Here is a 24,376-nt window from a genome sequence, read left to right as displayed (position 1 = left end):
ACCTTATCTAACTTTGACAATTGTGGAGAGTAGGAATAACTCTTTCAAACTTCGACCTTGATTTAAAGATTTTGTTGAATCTCTTGAAGTGACTTTTATGATTATTGATTTGTAATTGCCCACGCGAGGATAAGGTGAAGAGTTGATGTTGATGGGATGTCCAATTGTTGTTGTACCGAATATTTGTTGGCAGTAGAGTGTTATGTTTTGACGTGACGTCTGTCTGTCGTTACATCGGATATTTGTTGATAGTAGATTGTCATATTTTGACGTGACGTCCGATTGTTATTGCATCGAATATTTGTTGATAGTAAACTGTCACGTTTTGACGTGACAACTTGAAAGTTGGTATGCCTTTTATAGTGTGGAGTATTTGAATACTCTATTCAAAAGTAGTACGTCCAATCCTATGACATTTGGCTGTATAAGAGTTTTCGAACTTTGCCCAGGGTAGGGGCTTTCAAGATAGGACTTTAGTTCTGATGTATCGTTTCATCTGGATGATTTTGCTATTCCTTTAGTTAACTATGGTTTGTGAGACCAAATATTTAATTTAGGCACAAACAATATGTTATCGAATTGCATTCCCCAGATAAATTTACTATTAATTGAGATTATATAAATTTTATATCATGGATTTAAAATGCATAGAATCACTCCCTATATGTCCAGTGGTATGAAATTGGTGTTTTATAATTGGAAAAAAAAGAAAGAAAAACAGTTTAGTTGCATCAATACAAGACAGGATTCTGAAAATGCCTATTGTTCACAACTAGTGATGAAAAAACTGATAGAGATGGATGGATGCGCTTGAGTCCACTTAAAGTGAGAGTCGGCCTGAAAAATAAAAAAAACAATTTTATTTTTATATTTTGAAATAAAAAAAGAGCGGTGATTTACGACATTGGTTTCACCACCACCACTCGCTCCCACTCTGCACTCGCTACCCTCTCTCTCTCTAAGCTCCCTTTTTCTCTCTCTAGAAGAACGACGACGGGGAAGAAGAAATCTAGGGTTTTGAAGGGGTCTCTCATTCGAAGTAGACGAAGATGAGCTTCGATCCGGTCCCTTCGAGCACTCATGGCAATCTCGAGGAGCAGATTTCTCAGCTTATGCAGTGCAAACCCTTGTCCGAGCAAGAGGTTCCATTACTATCATCGATTCACGTCTTTTTATTTGGCATTTCTTCTTGAATTCTTCAAATTTCTTGAGATGTCACTAGTTTCGTTGATATGTCTCTGTGAATTATTATGGATCAGATTCGATTTGTTTGGATTTCTCTTGATTTGCGGGCAAGTTTGTACATTTTTGTGATTTATTGCTTCGTTTGGCTGTTTTATGAATGTTCAGATGATTTAGTTTTTTGTAAACTACAAAACGGTTGATGTTGATGTGATCCAGAGAAACTCAGATTGATCTGGTGATAGAATTAGATTTGTTGAGAGGTATTATGACACATAGACCGGAGCTTTTAGGACTTTGATCCTTGATAGGTTTTTAAGTTCAAAATTTAAGCCTTGTATACAATGATCAGAGAAATAAAAGATTTGACTTTTTACTAATTTAGATATTTGTGATGAAATATGCTATACATTCCTGTTATCTTGTTTTCTTTTCCATTTCTCTTTATTGCAACCCTGCTTTATTTTGCCAGAGCAGCAACTAGCAAGTAAACTTGGTTAGAGCAATCCATTTCTTTCCTATACAATCTTGGAGGTCACTTTCTTCCCACCACCTCACCCCTACCCCCTAGTAGTGATTTTTTTTTTCCCAACCCGGTGGGCCTGTTATGAAGTTTCAGAAGTGAATTTACCAACGATTTTTTCTTCAAAAATATGAAAACTTTGAGAAGCATATATTGTTTTAATTCCTTTTAATTGTTTTGATTTAAAATCAAAAGGAGAAGAGGAAAACATAAATTTTTGATTTCTGGATAACTCGCATTTGTTTAACATAAAATTTTTAAAAAAGTTTTTGGAAGTGGCATAGTAAATGAAACAATTTTTTGCATTGCCTTTTGTTTTTTTCTTTTAATTTTTTTTTTTTAACCTTGATAATGGAAATTGTTTCTGGAAATTGCACTGAATAAGCCCTGATATAACTTGGACTATAAAATGTCTCCATTCTACTAGTCACCCGTTTACTGAGACTGTTCCTTTAAATAATCAACAGTAATCTGATTATGAGCCTTCATGAAAAAGATATACCACTGGCATTTTCCTTGAGGTGTTGATTATTATCCTTTACCAAATCTAGTTTTTGGATCATAAATAGCTCTTTATTTTTTAAGCAGAGAGGCTTGCTTAGACAAATATTTGAATATACACAATGCATCTACATAATATTGCTTAACAGTGTCTTTTTTGAAACCTCCATGTTTTGGATTGTTCTCCATAATTGTGTCACAATTATAGAAACACAACTAGAGTTTCCAGTGCTTCTGCCTGGAACATAAAATTTACTAAATGTGTGCATATTCCCAATTTGCATTTTTTTTTGTTGTGACCCTGACCATTGTCATTTAGATTTCTCTTGAACCATTCTGTTCTAATGAACATCAAAAGGTCAACTAATATGCCGAAGCTGATCTGAGACATGCTCAAAGACTTTGAAAATTTCTGGTTTATGCAAAGATCATAAGTGGCTTATTTCAGAGAAATTGATTTAGTTGAGGCACAAGACTTTATGTTTTTTGTTTATATTTTAAATAAGAAGGATGTGGTTTTGCAATTGTTTGAGAATATACGAAATGGGATTTAATAAAGATTTTGTGCACAGATTCTCAAAATTAGAGTACAGAAAAAGGAAGATCTGAAAACTCCCGTATGATTTAGATAACTTTTCTTGTTGGATTTTGTTTCAAGAAATGCAATGGATGTGGGATTCATATTTAATATAGTCACCTTTGCTCAACAATTTTATTAGTAAGTTCCTTCCCTGCGTGTCCTTCTAAGGCTGAAGGTGTTTGGAATTTTCTTTCATACAATTATGAGAGGTGACTTGGACTGGGGATTTGGAAGAAAGGAATACTAACAGATGAAGTGATGGAGCTGGTAAAAAATAATGAGTGGAAGGAATGTTAATATAAAATGGCTGTAAGAAACTAAGTGAGCAAAACCATAAACTCTGAACAATGGGGGAGACTTATTTGACAATCCTGGATTTAATTTGGTGGTCATCCACCTGACATTCTTATGGATGTGTAACCATAAACTCTTGAACAATGGGGGAGACTTATTTAACAATCTTGGTAGATATCATTGACTGGTTGAAAACTAATATATCTCACATTAGTTAGCTTGATATCTCATACGCGGTTAGCGTAGTGAGTTAGTTCATCAGAGCTCCTAGGGCGTTATTGGAATGTTGTTCTTCGGACTATTCAATACCTCAAGCTAGTTCTGGGTCTCAGATTGTTGTATGGATCAAATGGGAACCTTAAGGTGGAAGGTTTTACTGATGTTGATTGGTCTGGTTTTCCCTTAGGTAGAAGATTCAATATAAGTACTGCACCTTCTCAGGAGGTAATCTGGTTACATGGAGGAGTAAGAAGTAGACAGTGGTAGCATGATCCAGTGCTGAAACTAAGCACATGGCCATTATTCAAACTTCTAGTGAATTAACATGGCTGCAACATATTCTTGAAAGAACTTGGTTCAGCAGTTCAAACTCCTCTTCCGTTATTTTGTGATAATCAAACTGCACTCTACATTGCCTCTTATCCAGTGTTTCATGAGAGGACTAAGTATATTGAAATTGACTTTCAATTTATTCAAGATAAGATATTGAGTGGGAATATTACTACACCTTTTGGGAAATCTCAATCACGTTGTTCACTAATCCCCTAAGTCATAATTGGTCGAAGTGAATTTGTTCCAAGCTGGGATTATATGCTATAGACTCTCTAGTTTGAGTTTGAGGGGGAGTGTTAAAACATATGTGTTATGGCATATTGTATTAGTATACACCTCACTATGCCACACAAGGGTATACTAGTCGATCCTTTGTTTTCTCAATTCATATATTATAATAGTTCTAAAAGGTGAGGGTTCTCTTTTTTACTCTTTTGGGGAACTTCCTCTTGCTCTTGCTTCTCCACAGCTCTATAGGATTGCTTCTCATAGATAGACCATGGTGGTTAACTGTTATCACCTTAATAATGGGAGACTGACTTGGGATGTCCAGTTTAGGAGACACTTTCAGGACTGGGAGATTGAGGATGTTACTCGTCTTTTGGAAGTATTGTACCGTCAGGCGATCATTGTTAGGGATTCGGATTGCTGGTTTTGGGATCCTAACTCTCACGGTAAGTTCGAGGTTAGGTCCTTCTTTAAGTGCCTTTCGGTTGATTATGGAGGCTCTTTCCCTTGGAAGTCTATTTGGCGGTCTAAAGCCTCCCTTAAGGTTGCCTTTTTTGCATGGACTTCCGTCCTAGGCAAGATTTTAACCCAGGATAATTTGAGGAGGAGGAATCAAGTGGTGGTCAATCATTGTTATATGTGCTTGTGTGATGAGGAGACCGTTGACCACCTTCTTTTGCACTGCAGTATGGCCAGAGATTGTTGGGATTTGATGCTTGGATTATTTGGAATCCATTGGGTTATGCCTATGTCTTTTAGAGGGTTGATTGAGGCTTGGAGAGGTGTCTCTGTTGGGGCTCTTATTCGGGAGGCTTGGAGGGCTACGCCTCTTTGTATTTGGTGGTGCATATGGCTCGAGCGAAATAGGAGATATTTTGATGGAAAGAAGAAATCTATTTCTACGCTTAAGTTCTCTATTATTTCCACTCTTTTTTGTTGGGTGTCAGTGAGAGATTATAAATCTATTGAGGAGATTATTGTATTTTTGGCCTCGTTGAAGTTTTAAGGCGCTTTGTGGCCTTTTTGTTTTCTTGGGTTCCGCTCCCTTTTTTTGAGCGTTTTCAATAAATTTTACTTATCCAAAAAAAAAAAAAAAAAAAAAAAAAAATAGTTCTAAAAGGTGAGGGATCAAGCAATTCTCCAAACCTTCGCTCTTCTCCTTTACATCTAATCCTAACCCTAATGTTTACAAGACTAAAGTTGACTTTAGCAAAATTAGAAATATAAGTAGGGATGCAGTGAATATTGAGGGTTAATTGATATAAAAAGACGAAGACATTTTTTTTTCTTAGTCTCTAGAAAGAGGAAGAAATTAGATTTGTTGTTAATCATATCGTTAAAAAGGATGAGTTAAATGGAGGTGTTTTTGGCATATTTGTATGATTGATGTGCACTTGTAAATTTAATAAACAAGTCATATACTCATCTTATAGATATAAAATGACTAGACATATTTTTTTCTTATTCTCTAGAAAGAGGAAGAAATTAGATTTGTTGTTAATCATATCATTAAAAAAGGATGAGTTAAATGGAGGTGTTTTTGGCATATTTGTATGATTGATGTGCACTTGTAAATTTAATAAACAGCTCATATGCTCATCTTATGGACCCGAACCTGGGTGATCTATCCATGACCAGGATGAAGCTTGGGTGAAACTTTGGACATAATCTTGAGCAATTGAAAAGTTAACATATTCTTAAAATAGTGTGACCGAAATATAAATGTTGAGATATATGTTTAGCAAGAGAAAAGGATAAAGTTGTAAAAAAAAAAAAAAACATTTATATGATGGTTAAAATAGCACTAGTTGGAGATAAAATAAGAGACAATCGTATAAAATTGTTCCCCAATAACGGTACTAGTGAGGAAGAGTGGTGTGGTTGACTTTGAGAGTGACATTAGGATAGTAAACTAATATGTATTGATACTAAGTAAAGATATAATCTGGTTTAATGAAATTTATTACTTTAGATAGAGTAAAATGGGAAAACAAGATTCATGTACCCAACTCTAAATAGTTAGGAAAAGGTTTTGTTGAGTTGTTAAATATGAGAAGTAACATTGTAATTTCTAGTAACAATATTGCAATCTGCCCAAAATGCTTACGGTTTAAATAGGAATTAAATGTGGTAGTCTGTTTAATTAAATTTGTATTTTTTTAATCTGAATTATTCCATATCTTTATAATTCATATGCTTGGGTCATTTTAGGCAGTAACATGGAAGTGCTGCTCTATTTTCAAATAGCACTTGTACTTTGAGATGTCTTATTGTTTCATAATCTTCTTTTATTATCTTTTTTTTTTTTTTTTGTTGATAAGTATAATCTTCTTTTATTATCTTAACGAAAAATATGCTAAGATGAGAAGAAAAGTGCAGGGGAGGAAGATATTAACTCCAAATAGAGATGGAAATACACGATCTAAATCACTAGGACATGCAAACTCCAACAATGAATTTGTAAAAAGGAAAAGAATATTGGCATTAGGGATTGATTTTAGGGCCTGTTAGGTTCAGATTTCTGATCTCAAAGAACAGAATACTAACAGTCCGTGGTTGATGATTTTCTGAAATTACTCATTGAAAACAGAGTTAAAGGTGCCCCAACTTCATTTAGTAGTCTTTTTTAGTCATCCAATGGCTGTTTTATATTTTCAGAGCTCTTGAAAACTATTTTATTGAAAACTAAATCAACATAAACCCTTAGCTATCAGTGACCATCTGAAAATACTTTCATGGATCTTGTAGTTCACGTCGTTGTGTTTTCTCCATGGGCTTCCACAACCATTCTTGTACTTTTAAGAAGAATGTTAAAGGTGCCCCAATTTCATTTAGTTATGTGCTCACAATTAATCTTTCTTGTGTGTGTAGCATGTATTTTTTACTAAGGTGCTATTGTTTGAATGTTTGACGTTATCTTGTGTTGCCTTTGGTACATACTTCCCTTTTTGTTTTTCTTGTGAAAGAATTTTTGTTATTATTAGGGTCTAGAGTTTACGTTTTAATGGTTCTTTTTATCTTGTGGGATGAATAAGAAAATTGTTCTTCAGTGATATCTTGTTTTCTTGGTGTAGGTTAGGGTATTATGCGAAAAAGCAAAGGAGATTCTAATGGAAGAAAGCAATGTGCAGGTATTCCTTCCCCCCCCCCCAATATGAATTTCTGCTATTGCTGTTATTGGTCAAGGCTGCATTGTAAGTTTATATTTTTGTGTATCTCTATCTTAATTTATGGTTCAAATGTTCTTTGAAATTTCACATTATTATGTACTGAAATCTGTAGTTCAAAATGGGTTGAGGACACCATTGACAATAAAATAAAATAAAAACCAATTGAGGCGTTCTGAGTTCCCACCATTTTGCTTGGCTGAATAAGAACTAATGGAAGCTTGTAAAGGGTATTATTTGTTTCTTTGAAACATTTGTTAACTAGCTAAAGTTTTAGAAGTAAGGCTCTCAAATTCTGGATAACAGGGAAGTTGTTACTAATTATTTAATTGTCATGCCGTTCCTTGTCATGGCGAACCTGTTTCTTTGAGTCTTTTTCATCTTGTGTAATCATGTTTAGGATTGAATTGAGTTTTATCTTATGACTTATGTAAATTAGGATAATTTTATTTTATTAGGTTTTAAGAGCAAAGGGAATTTTTAATAATTTCAAAATTAGTTGCACATGATTAAGTTATATTGTTGAATTATTTAGGGAAAAAAAGGTTATATTGTTGGATTTCTAATCATGTTTAGGATTGAATTGAGTTTTATCTTATGCTAAATTAGGATTATTTTATTTTATTAGGTAAGAGTAAAGGACGTTTTAATAATTTCAAAATTAGTTGCACACGATTAAGTTATATTGTTGGATTTCTATTTGGAGTCTTTGTTGGTCTAAAGTAGACTTTTGTAGTCTGTGTTTCTAAGTTTCTGATTTTTGAGTCATGGCCTTGAGTCAAGAGTAGCCTAGCAGCCTATAAGCAGTTATTTTGAATTTTTATCCAATAAAATTGAATTTTAAGAATTGAAGATTGTTTGATGTGAGGCATAATTGTTTGTTGAGGCTTTACTATACCGTTTAAATTTTTGATAGGCAAGGCCCCTTTAGTAGGTTCATATAAAGCTATCAGGTGCACGCAACATATTAGATTCTAGAGAAAGAAAAAAACTTTTATCTTTTTTAAAAGGGTTGTAACTTTTAGCCTAGTAGTACTTCCAAGTAGAAGGTCGAGGGTTCAAGTCCCTAGGGGGGCAAATTGGGTGTGTGAGTTTCAAATATGAAAAAAAAAAAAAAGAGATTCATATTAGTATGGTTGACTCATTAAATTACCCTTGGATACTGCTTGATGTTGAATATTATGAAAATATAGTAATGTTAAATCTATATGGTTGAATTAATGCTCATTTCTGTGATATTTAATGCATAGGCATATTGGAAACTTAGGTGTATATTAATTTATCTAACTCTTTCTATTGACACGTCCATTTATTTAATTTTTTTGACTAGTTTTTGTTGCATATTGTGAATTGTTTCAACTGCAAGTGTATTTGATATATCTCTCTGTCATACGTATTGTTACTTTGCTCAAGGTGCACCCGATGTTGCACTTATGCTTTAGGGGATCTTAGCACCATAAGGTGCCTTTTAGTCTTCAATAAATATGATTCTATGTGGAATCGTAATTTTTTTTTCTTTGCTTCTCTTTAACAATTGTTTTCTAGTTGGTGTTTGCAGCCCAGAACAGCCCCCTATTTTTGCACTACAACCCTTCACTACCAAGCCTAAATCAACCCTAACCCTAACTTAGTTGTTGTAAATAATTTCCAGCAACTAATTTTTGTTATTCCTACAATCTACCACTTGTAAAACAATACTGAATCCCACAACTTTCCATTTGTGAATTCTACACCCTTTGTTCCATCCTTTTAAACCTTAATTACACAAGCTTTCGACAGCCTTAACTCACCATGAGATTGATCACCAGGAGCATAATTTCTAGTTTCCTAAAGCTGTCCTGCACCAGTTTGACTTTAGTTTTTATATCTTATGGAGGATTTTTGGGAGGATAAGCATTTTCATTTACTTGTAAAGAGGGTTTGAGGTTTTGGCGTGCCAAGAAATACTTACTGTTATACTTATATTGTGTGAAAGAATATGCATTAAGGTTCTAAGCAGGAGGTAAAAATCAGTTTTTTTCATTCAAGTTTACGTTCTTCTTCTTCCTCTATTTTTTTTTTTCCTTTTCTTTGTTTCCTTTTTCCTGTGAGTGGCTGGTTTTTGTAGACATGTATCCTTGGCCATTTATTGCATCATAAATACCATTTTCAAGTTTATTTTGAGTTAGGGCGGGCAAAATCTTAACTGATCGTTTTGTTTCTCTCTATGCAGCCTGTGAAAAGTCCTGTAACTATATGTGGTGACATTCATGGGCAATTTCATGATCTTGCAGAGCTTTTTCGAATTGGAGGAATGGTATACCTTTTTTTTTTTTTTTTTGGATATATGGTATTTTTTTGGAAACATTTGGTAATCGGCACATGCTTGGGAAACAAGATGGTGAATATTTTTTACTTAGTACCGTATAGTGTGAAGGTGCTAACTGGGATTGTTGTGCTCTTGAATTTACCAGAAAAGGGAAAAAGTAATGCTGTGCTTTGAAGATTAAAATGCCATGAATGATTCAGATACCTAGTTTATGTTTTAATATATTGCAATCTCGGTGTTGAATTATATGTTCTTTTATGAGTCACATCAAGGTTGGAAGTGTAACTGAGGGTTTTTTGGGTTGAGGAAGCAAAGAAGATGAAGAGAAGAAAGAGAGAATTAGGGAAGGGAATTGGGAGTTTGTCATTCTCTTAGCATAGATATTTATTCTGATATAAAACTTACACATTTTAGTGGAGGACACTGATTGTTTGTAGATTTGGGGAGGAGAGAGATGGAAGGTGATCTCCTGAGTTGAGAGTGCCAGGTGGAGTTGGGGTTTGGAAATTCATCCGGAAGGGGTGGGATGGATTCTCTAAACACATCAGATTCGGGGTTAGGGATGGCAGGGGAATCAGATTTTTGGAAGGACATTTGGTATGGGGATCGTTCTTTACATGCTGTATCCCTAGACTCTTTAGGATTGCCACGGATAGGGCTGTAAATGAACCAAACATTCGACGAATAGCTCGGGCTTGGCCCTGCAAGAGCTTGGTTCGTTTTCATTTGTTTAGTAAACGAACCAAATAGACAAACTGTTAACAAACGAACACTAGCCGAGCTCCTAGTTCGAACTGTTTGTCGAACGCTCGGTTAGTTTACAGCCCTAAGCTCCATAGCTGGCCGTGGTTGTCCACTTTGTGTTCCTTTGACTATCTTTGGTGACATACAATTTTAGTAGCTACGGTTGTCCACTTTGTGTTCCTAAGTATCTCTGGTGACCCATACAATTTATACAATTTTCCACTTTAATTTCTATTTGTGAATGCAACAGTGTGATACTGCCACATGCTATGTTAAAATGAACTCTGTTTTATGTTGCTGCACTGTTATGTTTATTGAGCTCTAATAATTGGATTAAGTTACTTATGTTCATTTTATGTTGCTTGTTATTAATATTGCTATCTTATATATATAATATATGTGCATGCATACACAAAATGTTACACACAAGATGTTTATCTTGTTAGATTTCTTCTTTCTTATCCTTTTAGCATTCTCAATCATAAATTCATTTGATGTTGTCTTCTTATGATTGGTAGTGTCCAGATACGAACTATTTGTTTATGGGAGATTATGTTGATCGTGGCTATTATTCAGTCGAAACTGTAACGGTAAGTGTGAATCTATCCTTTTTAAGTAAGAAAAGTTCAGTATGATTTGTGGTGACCTGACAAGTCATTATAGCAGACCACTTTTCCTTTTCTTCTCTTTTATTTCCTTCTTTCATGGAGTGGGTACATGAATATATAGTGAAAATAAAAATTCCAGGAATACCAAAACAAAGTAGATTTTCCCTTGTCAAAGTAGCTAAGATGACAAACAGAACTAATTTAGCTTAAGCGTAAAGACCAATTTGGAATTTTCTCAAGGTTAGCAAATTGAACAACAATTTTCTTAACATCCTGCGACTATAATGGCACACCTTGATCCTTCTTTTCACCCTATATGCTACACAAGTTCCAATATTTGACCACATGTGGTGAATGGTGATATTGTGGAAGTGGGAGAATAAGATGAGCTTGTTGCATACATGTTCTAGTTTTAATTGATTGCATATGTGCATCCGTGCAGTGCTTATAGGTCAGTTTCATGTAGATGGACCTATAGTACTGTTGAGGACTTCCTGTTTGGATTTGTCCAATCCTAAGGATGTTCCTTGAGTTTGCTTCATTTGAGTTGAGGTACAGTAATATTGTTCTGATATTGATCGTTCATTTATTCAGCTTCTGGTGGCCCTGAAGGTGCGCTACTCTCAACGAATAACTATTCTAAGAGGAAACCATGAAAGTCGTCAGGTATATTCCGCTTCTTTATTTCATCTCATATGCTGCCTCTCTTGTTCAACATCCTGGTTACCACTTCCTTTTGTTTTTTTCTTTATCAACTAGGATTGTTTCTGTGAGTTGAAATTATAGCATTGGTAGCTGGTGATAGCTATAGTTAATTATCCTCAGAAGTTCTATTTTGATCGTTGATAGTTTTGTCCTCTTCCATACAGGTGTAGGCTTTTATTCATTTTACTTTGAAAATCCTTTTACTGGTTCTTTCATGTTTATTGAATTAGTGCTGAATATTGGTTTATGCTTCTGACTGCAGATAACTCAAGTCTATGGATTTTATGACGAATGCCTAAGGAAGTGAGTTCTCACATCTTGCTTGTAGGAGTTTTAATTATCAACAGAATGATAATAGTTTATAGTTTTGTCTAAAAACTTCAACCTAAGCTTGATCTTTCTGCTTAATTTTAAGAGCGTAGTAGCCAAGTTTGTAGTGTGTTTGGGATTTATGCTTAAGGTTTCAGGTTCAAGTCATGGGTGCAGCACTAATTGATTTATTTAAATAAAAAAAAAAAAAAGTATATAATAAGTTATTAAATTATTTTACTTATCAAAAAAAATATCTTTGTTCTTAATTTCAATATGTTATTTCATTACAGAATTATACAGATTTAATATTGAAGAAATGTTTATATTTTTCCCCTTCCCCCCTTCTTTCTTTTTTGGGGATAATCATGTTTATGAGTTCCATTTGCAGTCTTGTATCAAAGCTGTTGCTATATCGTTATGATCATGCTTGGGTGGTTATATGATATCACTGGGGATTCTTCTGCGAGATCTAAGCTCATGATTTGACTATTGATAAGTATCAATGGTTGAGGGAGGGAGGGACAGCCAGTTTCTATCGCTCAAGAGAACATGTAAAAGAGAAATTGTATAAGCTAGTGGACTAGGAGACATTGTACCTATAGGAATTTTTTTCTTTTCTTTCTTCTATACTCTGTGGACAAACGTATTAGACATGCTTTCTGGGCACTTCTTGTACTCATTTACCCATGTTTTGTCGTGACACATTTACTGACTCATTTTCTAGTTGCCATGGACATGGGTAATTTATACTATTATCTGTGTTGTGACATCGTTTTCTTGCTGCATTTTTTTTTCTTTCTAATGTTGAGTGGCAAGTGCTGTAATTCCAGTACAGGCTTCAATGATTCGTTGGTATTGTTCGCTATAGTTATATCCTTCAATGTTTCAATGTTCCTGCTTATATGTGCAAGCATGAGACAGTAATAAAACACCAATTCTATTGCTGAACAACTCATAAGTTTTATATTCAATGCTAAACCAGTCTCAGAAGTGGATTTTTTTGTTAACTTTTCTTACAGAGCTACCACCTGTTTGATATAATTAAACTGTTGATTGCCATCTAAATACCATGTCCTTTTATACTGCTTGATTTTTTCTATGGCTCATTTTTTTGGTGGTTCTTTTCTTCTTGTTTCTCTTTGCAAATCTGCAATGGTAACCCATTCCTACTGTTTTATTTGCAGATACGGCAATGCTAATGTGTGGAAGATCTTTACGGATTTGTTCGACTATTTTCCACTTACCGCATTGGTTAGTATGATTTATGATATAGAAATTTTTTATGGTTCTTGTTTTGAAATTAGACAAAGAATTAAATGAAGTGTTTGGTTAAACAATGTAAAGTAGGGCAATGCTCATGTTGAAGGTTTTGGAAATGGCAAAAATAAACATGTGTACCAAAAGTTGAAGCCGTCGATGGTGGGAATCGGTATTGAAAGTATTTGTGTGGTTAACTTTGTTGGCACTAGAGTTATATGTAGCTGAACTGGACAATAATGCTCTTTGCAAATGTGTTATTGGAAGCAAAATTGTGAAACGGAAAATTTCGTTTATTATGAAGCAGAATTGTTTCTTAGGAAGAATAGCCACACCTTCTTAGTAAAACGCTACTGCTACCACAGTTACTAACATGCTGATGCATAATTGCACTTCATTGTAACTATTGGCAGTATTGCCATTGTTGCTGTCACGTTCAGTATTAAATTCTATTTGATGTTTTTTTCGTTTTTTTTTTTTTTTTTTTTTTTTTTTTTTTTTTTTTTTTTTTAATAAGTATACCACTTGTGCTTAGTGGTCCACAGGCTTACATTTACAATTTACCTGTGTTGTGCATCAAAGGGGAAAAAATGATTTTGTTCTTTCTGACTTGTTAGATTACTTTTGCTCTTACTTTATTGCATGTAGATTAACAGTTTGAATTTTATGTTCAAATTGTAACTTCTCAAATAAAAAATAAAATGTAGTAGAGATTATCTTATTTCACCCTGAGATTGAATGTCCTTTTGAGATTCTACAGATGTCTTCTGGAAGTTCCATTCTCTGCATTCGAAGTTCAGTTATTGTTTTATACTTGCACTCTGATGGACCATTGGTTAACTGGTCCCAATAGACTAAAATGTCAACTGTTGCATACGTCATTTTTCGGATGGTTTAGTAAATTACATGTAAGCTTCGTTTAGTGTATGAGTCATTGATTCATTAGACTCATCACAGAAAGTCTATTTGTTAGGATTCCCTGAAATTACCCTAAACAATGTAAGTGGTTGTGCATCCAGCCACAATACAGCTTTCTTCTGTTTTTTAATATACCCAGGAGTACACAATCAGGAGGCACCCTTAATCTGAATGCAAATTTATATTTTTTAATTCTTGCCGTGTATGATGCCATTTCTTGTTAACATTATTGTTTTTTGTGTTGATTCAATATTTCACACACTAAATTTTCTAGGTCGAATCTGAGATATTTTGTCTCCATGGTGGATTGTCCCCTTCCATTGAAACTCTTGACAACATCCGTAATTTTGACCGTGTTCAAGAAGTTCCTCACGAGGGTCCCATGTGCGATCTTTTGTGGTCTGACCCTGATGATCGTTGTGGTTGGGGTATCTCACCCAGGGGTGCTGGATATACTTTTGGCCAGGTATTTTATATGTTTGTTCCCTTTTCCTTTGTTCTGTCTTCTGTTTTTTATTTCTCCATAAAATTAAGCTTTTGTTCCCTGGTCAACTGTTTGGTTTTTACAGGACATATCTGAACAATTTAACCATACCAACAACTTAAAGCTCATTGCTAGAGCACACCAGCTGGTTATGGAGGGATTCAACTGGGGCCATGTACCTACTTAGCCTAACTTGGGGATTTGTTTGGTTGGTGATATTTTCGTTGTGTGCTGAGATTTATAATTGATTGGCCTTTGTTTGTGACAGGAGCAAAAGGTAGTTACCATATTTAGTGCACCTAATTATTGTTATCGCTGTGGGAACATGGCATCTATCCTTGAAGTAGATGACTGCAACGGCCACACTTTCATTCAGGTCTATCTCCTCTTTCTCTCTCTCTCTCACAAACACACACACAAACAAGCACACTTCAATGCAGCGTAATATGAGGTGAATTTCAGGCCTTATTTGGTTTATGTTTTGCTTGCGCTAGCTGTGCAATTAAAGCTTGAATTGCAAATTTGTTCTTGGTTGCAGTTTGACCCAGCTCCCAGGAGAGGAGAGCCAGATGTAACCCGAAGAACACCAGATTACTTTCTATGATGCGGCTGCCATTGAGTTGTTACCCTGACTGCGAGCTGCAAGAGCCTGCTAGCTGGTTTATGTGTTTTTCAAATTTGAAACTTATAAGTTCGCTATGATGGTGGTGGGGTGGCGAAGTGTGTAAAACGGGCAGGTAAGGCTTCCTTTGATTCAGTTGTTTCCTGAAACTATACCAAGTTGCTGCAGAAGATGCACTAGAGCCAACTATGCGTATGTTGCATGTGTACCATTTCCTGCTAACAATATGGCATCTTCTCTTTCCTCAATCCTTTGTTTTTTTTTACTACATTTTTTGTCTTTTTCTTGTCATGGATGATCATTTAATGGGGGTCAATAGAGGGAACACTTTTTTTTTTTTTTCCTTTTCTTATTATGGTGTTTTTATAATTTTTTCAATAGTTGAAGTAAGTTCTGTAATTGGTAAGATGATTTTTATTCCCATGATGGTCTTCATTGAATTTGATGGATTTGGATGGTCTCTTTTGCTTCCCTACGTATAGAAGTGTTCCTTTTAGTTACTGACATCTTGGGCATTGTTTGACCTTTATTTAGTCTGATTAGCTAGCTTTTAACACCTGATTCACTGGATTGGATCATTACTGAAGAGCCAATCACCATTTAATACCTAAGCAAATGTGTCAGAAATGTGTAAGCTTTATTCAGCTTTTTTTGCTTAGGTGTTGAATAGTGATTGGCTGGGATCATGTACTAATAATTTCTCAGAAGTCACTGCCAAATTTAAACAAACTTGGGAAATAACAATACTTTTGGATGACTTGTGCTGTGATATTGTACTTGATATTACCTATGGAAAAAAGAAAAAGAAAACAGAAAGGAATATTGTACTTGATTGGTTAATGATATCTTTGGGCAGGGTTGCTTATTGTTGAAACAATACTCTTGAGTACTTTTTGAAATTGGTTATGACGATGGCTCACTATATATGGTTTTTCAGCAACATTTTAGGTCTAAATCCACTCAGGTAATAGAACACAATTCAGAAGACTGGTGGCATTGTAGGCCTGGCGGGGTGCGTATGCTGTAGTTGTGTTGGAAGTGTTGGTTTTAGGGTTTTTGTGGTGGTATCTAGTACAGGTGTGGTGTTAGAGGGGCACTTCCCACATTGGATCGGGATGGGAAGTGAATGGAATATGCATTGCACATCAAATAGTTTAAGCTTTTGGGTTAGCAGGCAAACGTCAATCCGTCGATATAGAGTCAAACCATCCTTGATTTGGTATCACAGCACACTCCCGGAAGGGCACAGTAAGCACACGCCCGGAAGGTGGCCCGGTTAGGCAGAGTGCCAACCACGATGAGCGAGGTCAAGATTTTTGTAACACAAACGTTTACATTTTCGGAATCCTAATTAACAAGATTCAAACCAGAGTACTGGTATAGTGGTATGAGCTGTAAGAAAAATGATAATCCTCTTTTTTCTTTTTCTTTTTTTTGACAAAGAAAGGAAGTTGCAATTATTAGTTAATTTGAAAAAGAAGTGGATATTTTGAATGTATAAGATGAAAATGAAATATAATGTAATCTAACTATCGACTGATTCAAAAAACTGAAACCCTATTTCTCATAACAATTTGATTTGATTTACTTGTGTGATCAAATTATCTATGCCTAACCTTTTTGTAAAGAAATCTTCTACTGTAATAAGGAAAAAAAATGTCCTCAGGGACATAGCGGCGTTAGCAAGGATTCAGGAGGTAAATTTTTGAAGTCTCGATTTTGAACTGCACTGCTGACTTAAATGGTGCGTGTATTGTGGGGTTGATACACATGGTCAACAAAATTAGGGATGGACAACGAGAGCATATAGGTAGTTGGTATGATTAAAGGAGTGATGTTAGGAAAGTTAAAACGGTAAAAGAGAGTCTTGAAGTGAAACTAATTTAAAGAAGGAATAATTACACTTACTTCCCATATAGTTTGTCTAAATAACAAGGATCTCCCCTCTAGTTTCAAATATGACACTGATCTTTCATTTGGTTCACCTCTAGTGTTATAAATTCTGACATTATTGTGTGCTGATGTGATGCTCAAAATTTACTTAAGAACTGAGAATGTCCTTAGAAAGCTTGAAAATACTATTTTGTCCAATATTGCCACCCATAATAAAGAGAAGAAAAGGTAATGAAAAAGAGTCACAGCCAATTGGATTTCTGATTGAATTGTAAACAAATTACAAGATTGATTTATATTAATTTCTTCACAGTCAAATTCACACTTGGGAAAAGATCACCCAATTTCATGATTTGTAGGAAGCAGGATTCTGAAGAACCTGATTACACATTTCTCTTCTCCAGTTTTCAAGAAATCAACTATACATGATACACTACTCCCTCAGTATAATGTCCATCCTTCTCTCTATCATGCAGATGGCTACTCTCTCTCTCTCTCTCACACACACACACACACACACACACACACACACACACACAAACACCTAGTGAAAGGCCAAACTTGGTGGTGGAAGAGCTCTGGTGTATGCTAGAGGTAGCATGAGAAGCTTCTTAGTCCTCCCAACATAAGCTCTCTTTGTCAAGTTATCATAGTCATTATCCTCTATTGCATCCAAGATCTTGCGATACAACAATAAGGATGACCACACCTGCAAAATCTCCAAGAAATCAATTCATCAACACTTGCAAAAACACTTTATATATATGTGTGTGTGTGTGTGTGTTTAATGAATGTTTGTGGGTTGGCCAATAATTAACTCGAGCCTGCTAGGGGCAATATTGTGGTTCTATGCGTGTTTACTTAAACTTTAGGGGGGTAAAAAAGATTAATTACCGGCCAACGGCTATCCTTGTCAAGCTGAGAAGCTCCCTCCTCAGCCTGGTTGAAGTAGAACCTTGCTCTTGAAACCTGCTTTTTCATGAATTCTCTCCATCTATCACTGACTTTTCTTGAGAAAACATCTTCCTCGCTCAACCCAAACTGTGCAAGCTCGTCTTGAGGAAGATAAACTCTCCCTCTTAAGGCACTGGGAAAAAAAAAATAGAGTTCTTAGTACAGAGAATGGAATTAAGGAAATGGGAACAAGGAATGGGCATTAACCCCAAGGGTTTGGCCTAGTTGGAAAAAACTTGGGTCCTGGTGCCTAATGAAGCATTAGGTCTCAAGATCAATTCCTCCTAAGTGCAAACAATTCCTTAGGAGTTACACTCGCGGACATAGTCTGAACATTATCCGATTCATATGGGGACACCTTGCACGGGTCCCGTGGATTAGTCGGGGCAAAACCCTGGACACCCCGATTATTAAAAAAAAAAAAAAAACAAGAAATGGGCATTGGTATAGAGTATAGACACTCACTCTTCTCCTACGTCTCTAAGAATGTTTGTCAATTGATTGGCAATGCCCAAATAGAGAGCTGCATTGTATACACGCTGAGCAGAAACCGAAGAATCTGGTGCAATCCCCATTACAGGAACGCTCATCAGTCCCACTGTTCCAGCCACATAGTAGCAGTAGAGGTAGAGCTCTTCAAAACTCGCGTACCGGCTTTTCCTTGTGTCCATTCTCATACCCTCAATCATGTCCCTGAAAGGCTGTGTTTGACAAAAGAAAATCATATAACCTGTCATTGAACTTTGTCTAGTTCTTTCTTGGAAAATGACAGGTTTGGAAACCAGTCGATTAGTGAACATAAAAAGAGGCTTATAGGAGAGTTTTGAAGTACCTTAATGTCTAGGGGAAACTTGTAAACTGTATCAGTGAGTGCAGCATCAAGCATGTCATAGGGGCGTTCGTTGAAGATGTCTTCGAGTCTCTCCTCCCACCTATCAAGAACAGCAGTACTCATATGGGCAGCGTTGGGGCCGTCAACCAGTTCATCGGTTCTTCTGCACCAAACTGCAGGAAAAAACTATTTCAATCCCAAAAGAACAGTTCAAAAGCTATTGATTATGTATTAATGTTAATGAAAAATGTCTTCTAAATTAAGGCCATAGCAATGACAACTCAACTAGTTGCCTCAACTGTCGAGGGGAAAAAAAGGGCTAATAGGTGTAAAAGAGTAGCTTCAAATGAATACATCTCCAAACAAACCAATGGGCATTAGCCTAGATGGTATCCTAAAGGAAAGGTTGAGGGTTCGAGCACTTGGAGAAAAGACTTCCGAAAAAAAAAAAAAAAAAAAAAAAATCCACCCTTTTTTTACCTAGCAAAATAAGGGCGGGGGGACTCAAACACAGGTACCGGCTCGGGGAAGCTGGACGCTTTACCAACTAGTCAACTGGTAGATAAGGAGAGGTCCTGCACACCCACCAACCATTGGATTTGATTCTCTCACTAGTAATGATGTCATATCAATGGTGTCGTGGTTCAAATAAAGATAAAGATTCTTCTTCCCAGGTAGACAACCTGTTTCCTCAAGTTGGTAAGAGCTTTTTTTTAGGTAGTACTTGCAGGGCTCGATTATCACTAAACTAGGACAGGGACTGATTTGCTTCTATTAAGTGTTTTCCCCTAGATTTCTTCCAATCACTCTCAATATGAATTAATAATAATATATTTAATATTTAATGGTAAATCACTAACCATATATAGCCCATATTGCTTTCTGTCTATCCTCTGTCATCAGCAAAGTTCCTGCATCAGTACAACAAATCAAAATATTAATCTTAAAGTCATTCATAGAGTGATGAAAATATGGGATGTGAATATCATTTGGCATCTTGAAATCATTAAAAAATCTAGGGAAGTAGTTGTAAAAATATAATGCGAATAGAGTTGAGAAAATGAAAAACAATTTTGGAGGAAACAAACAATGAGCTTAGTACAAGAGAAAGCAAAAATATGTTTGAGAAGTTCATGTTTAATGTTATATGTTTTTCAGACATTCAAAAGCATGGCAATTAAACTTTGTACCTAAATAAAAGGTCTTTGCATATTCTGCACAAACATTCTTGCATCGATCATACGCTTCTTCAAGGAACATAGGGTGGAACTGTGGTTTCCTACAAGCATCATCAATGGCAAAGCTGCTAGCCTGAGATTGTTTCTGCACGATTTCGCGCACATGTAGATCATGGTGAGGAACGCCTTGTATCGACAATTCAGGGACAATGCGCGGCCTAGTTGTTCTTGGAGAAGTTACTGTGGCCTCAATTCTTGCCATTGTTGCCATGGATTTGCTACACAAGAACTTGTCATTGCCCACTCTAATGCCAGGCTTGGCTGCAACTGAAAATGTGGAACACATTTGGCAATTTTAAGACTAGGACAAACTTTGAAAAATGTCCTGTTTTTCTAGGACACTAAGCCCTCTATGCAAAACTAGGATTGAATTTGAAAATGCCCTGTTTTTCTAGGACACCAAAGTCCTCTAGGCAAAACTAGGATTGAATTTGGAAATGCCCATTTTTCTAGCAGACTAAACCCTCTATGCAAAATTAGGACACCCTCCTAATCACTGCAGGGCATACATATATAGGCTCTCTCTCTCTCTCTCTCTCTCTCTCTATATATATATATATATATATATATATGTAGGAGTCTAATGCAGGAATAAGGTCCTAAAAGACTGTAGGGATCTAGTGCATGCATAAAATGTTAAAAATGTGGTGGTTGATTTTATTATTATTTTTGATATAAAATATTGTACATAGTAATGACAATACAATAATGTGTACACAGTACATGTATATTTGTAGATTTGGTGGTATTATAGAACATCGTAACTTACAAAGATGCTGATTTTGTCATATGCAATGTTAGCCAAACATTGTTGCAGAGACGTGTCTTGTTGTGCAAACAAAATTCGAATCTTGATGAGCTTTGATTCCTCCAAATACCATTTCGAGTTTAATATCCATGTTTTGTACACAAAGCCGTCTTTATATTAAGGTTTGGTGGAAGTGGTGGACAATAATCAAATTGAAGATGACATCAATACAAATATGGTAAAAACCAATCATAATATAATATAATAAAAGAATGAAAGTTGTTGGTGTCATTTTCATGATGATGGTAACTATAGTTGCCTAAGAAGAAAGAATTAAAAGTAATATTTGAAGACCTCAAATTAGAGAACATAGGGTAAATCCTTATCCCTTTTGTTGGAACTATGTGTTTGTTTTTTATGGGAATAATACTTCCAAGAATGCTAGTCAATCTGTTTGTTATTTGTTATCTGTTATCTGTTTCATGAGATGTGATGTCACATTACTTATTCTATATGACTTTCAAGATATATATCTATATATATATATATATTGGTAATTACTAGGCGTTGGGGAATAATATGATAGAAAAAAATATGCGAACACAATGATCAAGTAGGAACAGGAGGGTTTATGTCTCCAATACCATGTTAGAAATAAAGAGAGAGTATAGAACTCTGTATTGTATTGATGTATGAGATATTTACATAAATACCCTATATATAGAACTCTGTATTGTATTGATGTCTTATGATACAAAGATACATAAGAGTTTATATAGGTGACGAGATGTGTGGAGAGTACAATTGTTTTCCCTACATACACGAAGTCCAATATTCACTATGAACAATAATGATGGATGTTAACAAGAAAAATTCTATACTCACCATCAATCTTTCTCACAATATATCGATCTCACAATTTCTAGTGTATATCTCTCTCCACAATGTGTTACCCGCATATCACTCGCACGGTTGATACAAAACCCAATATTTATGTGGAAACGACTTGCTCTCCTAGTCTAAGAGCCTTTTGGAAGCAAATATTCAATTTAGGGAACAAATCTCGTAGCTTCTTATCTATGTCGATCGAATTGGTCACAGTTTTGATGGATCAAAATATCCCAATGTTCGATTGAGCCAAATGCAAATTTATTTGATCGAACTTACTTAGTCCTTGATTGATCGAAAGAGGTCTAAGTTCGAGCGAGATTTTTCATGCCCTCGGAATCTCAATAATGTGATGTGTTGATTGAAGTGAAAGCTTGTATTAATCGATTGAGATAGCAGCTCCACAACCTCAACGTAGGTGCATGTAAAATGGGAGCCTGTATGTGTATGAAAAACACGCATTGAAAAAATATTCCCGATACACATTAGTGAGATGACATCATGTGAAGCTTGTGTTTGTTTTGTGTTTTTTTTTTTATGGGGAAAAAAAAATTACTAATAATATTTGAACACCTCAAACACGACGCCATGGGGTATCCTTATCTCTTTTGTTGGATCTATGTGTTTGTTGTTTTTAGGGGAATAATCCTTCCATGAATGCTAGTCAATCTATTTGTTCTTGTTTTTTGGGATGTGATGCCAATTTACTTAATCTATATGATAAGTTTCGAAGAAATTAATTTTCAAAACATAAAATTAAATTGCATAACCACTCTGTAAGAACTCCAACCTTAATCATTTTCGTTCCGAAGGTCAAAATTTTGAATTCTCTTAGAGCCACTTTTAGAGAGTTTTGGGGGACACTATGTGCCAAATAATTAATTATGTGGTATTATAAGAGGTCTGATACCACCATCCTCACAAATATATTTTTATAAGGAAAAAACATGCATTGAAAGAAAGTTATTGATAAATATTAGTGGGATGACATTATATTGAACACACATTTTCTTATCCGAAAGAACTCCAAACCAGTATCTCACATTCAGAAGATTGGAAGTTTGAATTATTTTAGAGCCTAAGTGCGTGTAAAATGGGAGGATTACATGCAAGGGCGGATCTAGGAATTGATAATGAGGTGGGCTAAAATTAAACATAAATTTAATAACACAATTTCTTAAGCAAATTTTTTTTTTTTTAATAACATAATCTATATAAATATTTGAATTCAAAGATTACATAATCCGTATAAATTTATTTATTTTTAATAAATAATCTATATAAATATTTGAGGTCAGAGGAGGACAGTGGTGGACTGGTAGAGTTGTGGAGATGAGAATAGAGGTCTGCGAATTGCAATTCTTAAGGCTAGGACCATGGCACTAGTTCATCTATTAGGCCTTGTTTGGCTTGGGTTTGTTTGGATTAGGCCTTTATTTTAACCTTGGGATTGTTTGGGTGGGTTAATACTAATAATAATTTTTTTTGGGTAATTACACTTACCTACCCTAGGGTTAGGCCTAATTACAGGCGGTACCCCTAACGTTTCAAATATTACACCGCCCTCCCTCAAGGTTTGCTCCGTCGTAACACTTAGCCCCCTCCGGTGAAAGTCAACGCCGGTCAATGATGATTTTTGATGAAATCAGCACTTTTTAACCATGTAATACCACATTTGCCCTTACTATATTTGCAAAGACATTTTTACCCTTACTTTTGTATTAAAATAACCTATATATCTAGAATAAAAAGACAATAAAACACTTGTATGATTTCTTTATAAGCCCACTCTCTCTCTACATAATACTACATTCTTTCTCTCTCTAACAATTCTCTTTCTAAATTTTCTCGACGTGAAGCTAATCCCTCAAGGCTCTCCCTCCACATAAGAACTGGTACTTCAAGATCTGCTACTCCTTCAAGGTCTGTTCTCCTTTAAGGTCTCCTTCAAGGTCTGCTATATATATATATATATATATATAGAGAGAGAGAGAGAGAGGGAAATAAAATCATATATATTTCTCTCTCTCAATATATATATATATATATGATGAAATATATATGATTTTATTTCCCCCCCCCCCCCTCTCTCTCTCTGTATATATATATATATATATAGTTATAGTTTTTCCCTCCATCTCTCATATTTTGTGATTTTATTTAATTATTTTATTTTTCCTTTTCATTATTGATTAACCAGATGTCTCAGTCAAGCTCAAATATTGCAAGAGGCAATGCTCCAAGGATTTTGAGGTACAATAGTATGACTTGTTATTGTAGTGTAACAACTGCAATAAGGGTTACAATTTACGACACTTCTCACAACAAAGGGAAGTTGTATTATACCTGTGAAAGAAAAAAATGTTTATTGTGGGAGTGGTGCAACCCCATTGGTACAATAGGTGGTTATTAATCATCTACAAATCAAGATGGTGAAGTTCAACCGAATGATGATGCTGTTTATCTAAGAGACCAATATGAAGCGATGAATAGGCGGTTGGATCTGATTGAAGCAAGAAATGGACAAATGAAGATATTCATTATTGCAGCTTTGTTGTTGTCTTTCTTAGCCTTGTTAAAAACATTTTAGTAGCTATTAAGTTTGTACTGTGTTAAGAAAAAATATGACATTTATGTGTTCATATGAGCTAGAAGCAATGTAAGTCTGTTTTTGAAGAAATATGACACTTATGTATTCCATATAAACTAGAAGCAATATAAGTCTATTAAGAAGAAATATAAAAGTTTTATAGTATGAACTCCATTGCAAAACACAGTGGCATGCAAAAATAATCAAAAGTTTATATAGTATGAACTCCATTGCAAAACACAGTGGCA

General features: G+C 35.2%; 2 protein-coding genes across 2 annotated transcripts; one reads left to right on the top strand and one right to left on the bottom strand.

Moving 5' to 3' along the window:
* The first annotated feature begins 898 nt into the window (after positions 1–898).
* On the top strand, positions 899–15,445 carry LOC132271440 (serine/threonine-protein phosphatase PP2A catalytic subunit-like). Its single transcript, XM_059772819.1, has 11 exons — positions 899–1,142; positions 6,935–6,991; positions 9,240–9,323; positions 10,598–10,669; positions 11,282–11,353; positions 11,655–11,695; positions 12,889–12,955; positions 14,154–14,345; positions 14,449–14,538; positions 14,632–14,739; positions 14,902–15,445. The coding sequence occupies exons 1-11, from the start codon at positions 1,050–1,052 to the stop codon at positions 14,965–14,967; spliced, it is 942 nt and encodes a 313-aa protein (XP_059628802.1). The 5' UTR covers positions 899–1,049; the 3' UTR covers positions 14,968–15,445.
* Positions 15,446–17,422: 1,977 nt separating this feature from the next.
* On the bottom strand, positions 17,423–20,231 carry LOC132271442 (phytoene synthase 2, chloroplastic-like). The gene is made up of 6 exons (XM_059772820.1): positions 19,855–20,231; positions 19,525–19,575; positions 18,665–18,837; positions 18,298–18,533; positions 17,746–17,965; positions 17,423–17,587 (listed from the first exon to the last, which is right to left on the bottom strand). The coding sequence occupies exons 1-6, from the start codon at positions 20,186–20,188 to the stop codon at positions 17,423–17,425; spliced, it is 1,179 nt and encodes a 392-aa protein (XP_059628803.1). The 5' UTR covers positions 20,189–20,231.
* Between the last annotated feature and the right edge of the window lie 4,145 nt (positions 20,232–24,376).

This window comes from Cornus florida, unplaced genomic scaffold, assembly GCF_030987335.1.
Source record: "Cornus florida cultivar Cherokee Brave unplaced genomic scaffold, ASM3098733v1 CherokeeBrave_3.0.0_Hap2_Chr08, whole genome shotgun sequence".
Lineage (NCBI taxonomy): Eukaryota > Viridiplantae > Streptophyta > Magnoliopsida > Cornales > Cornaceae > Cornus > Cornus florida.
This window is presented reverse-complemented; position numbering and strand designations above follow the sequence as displayed.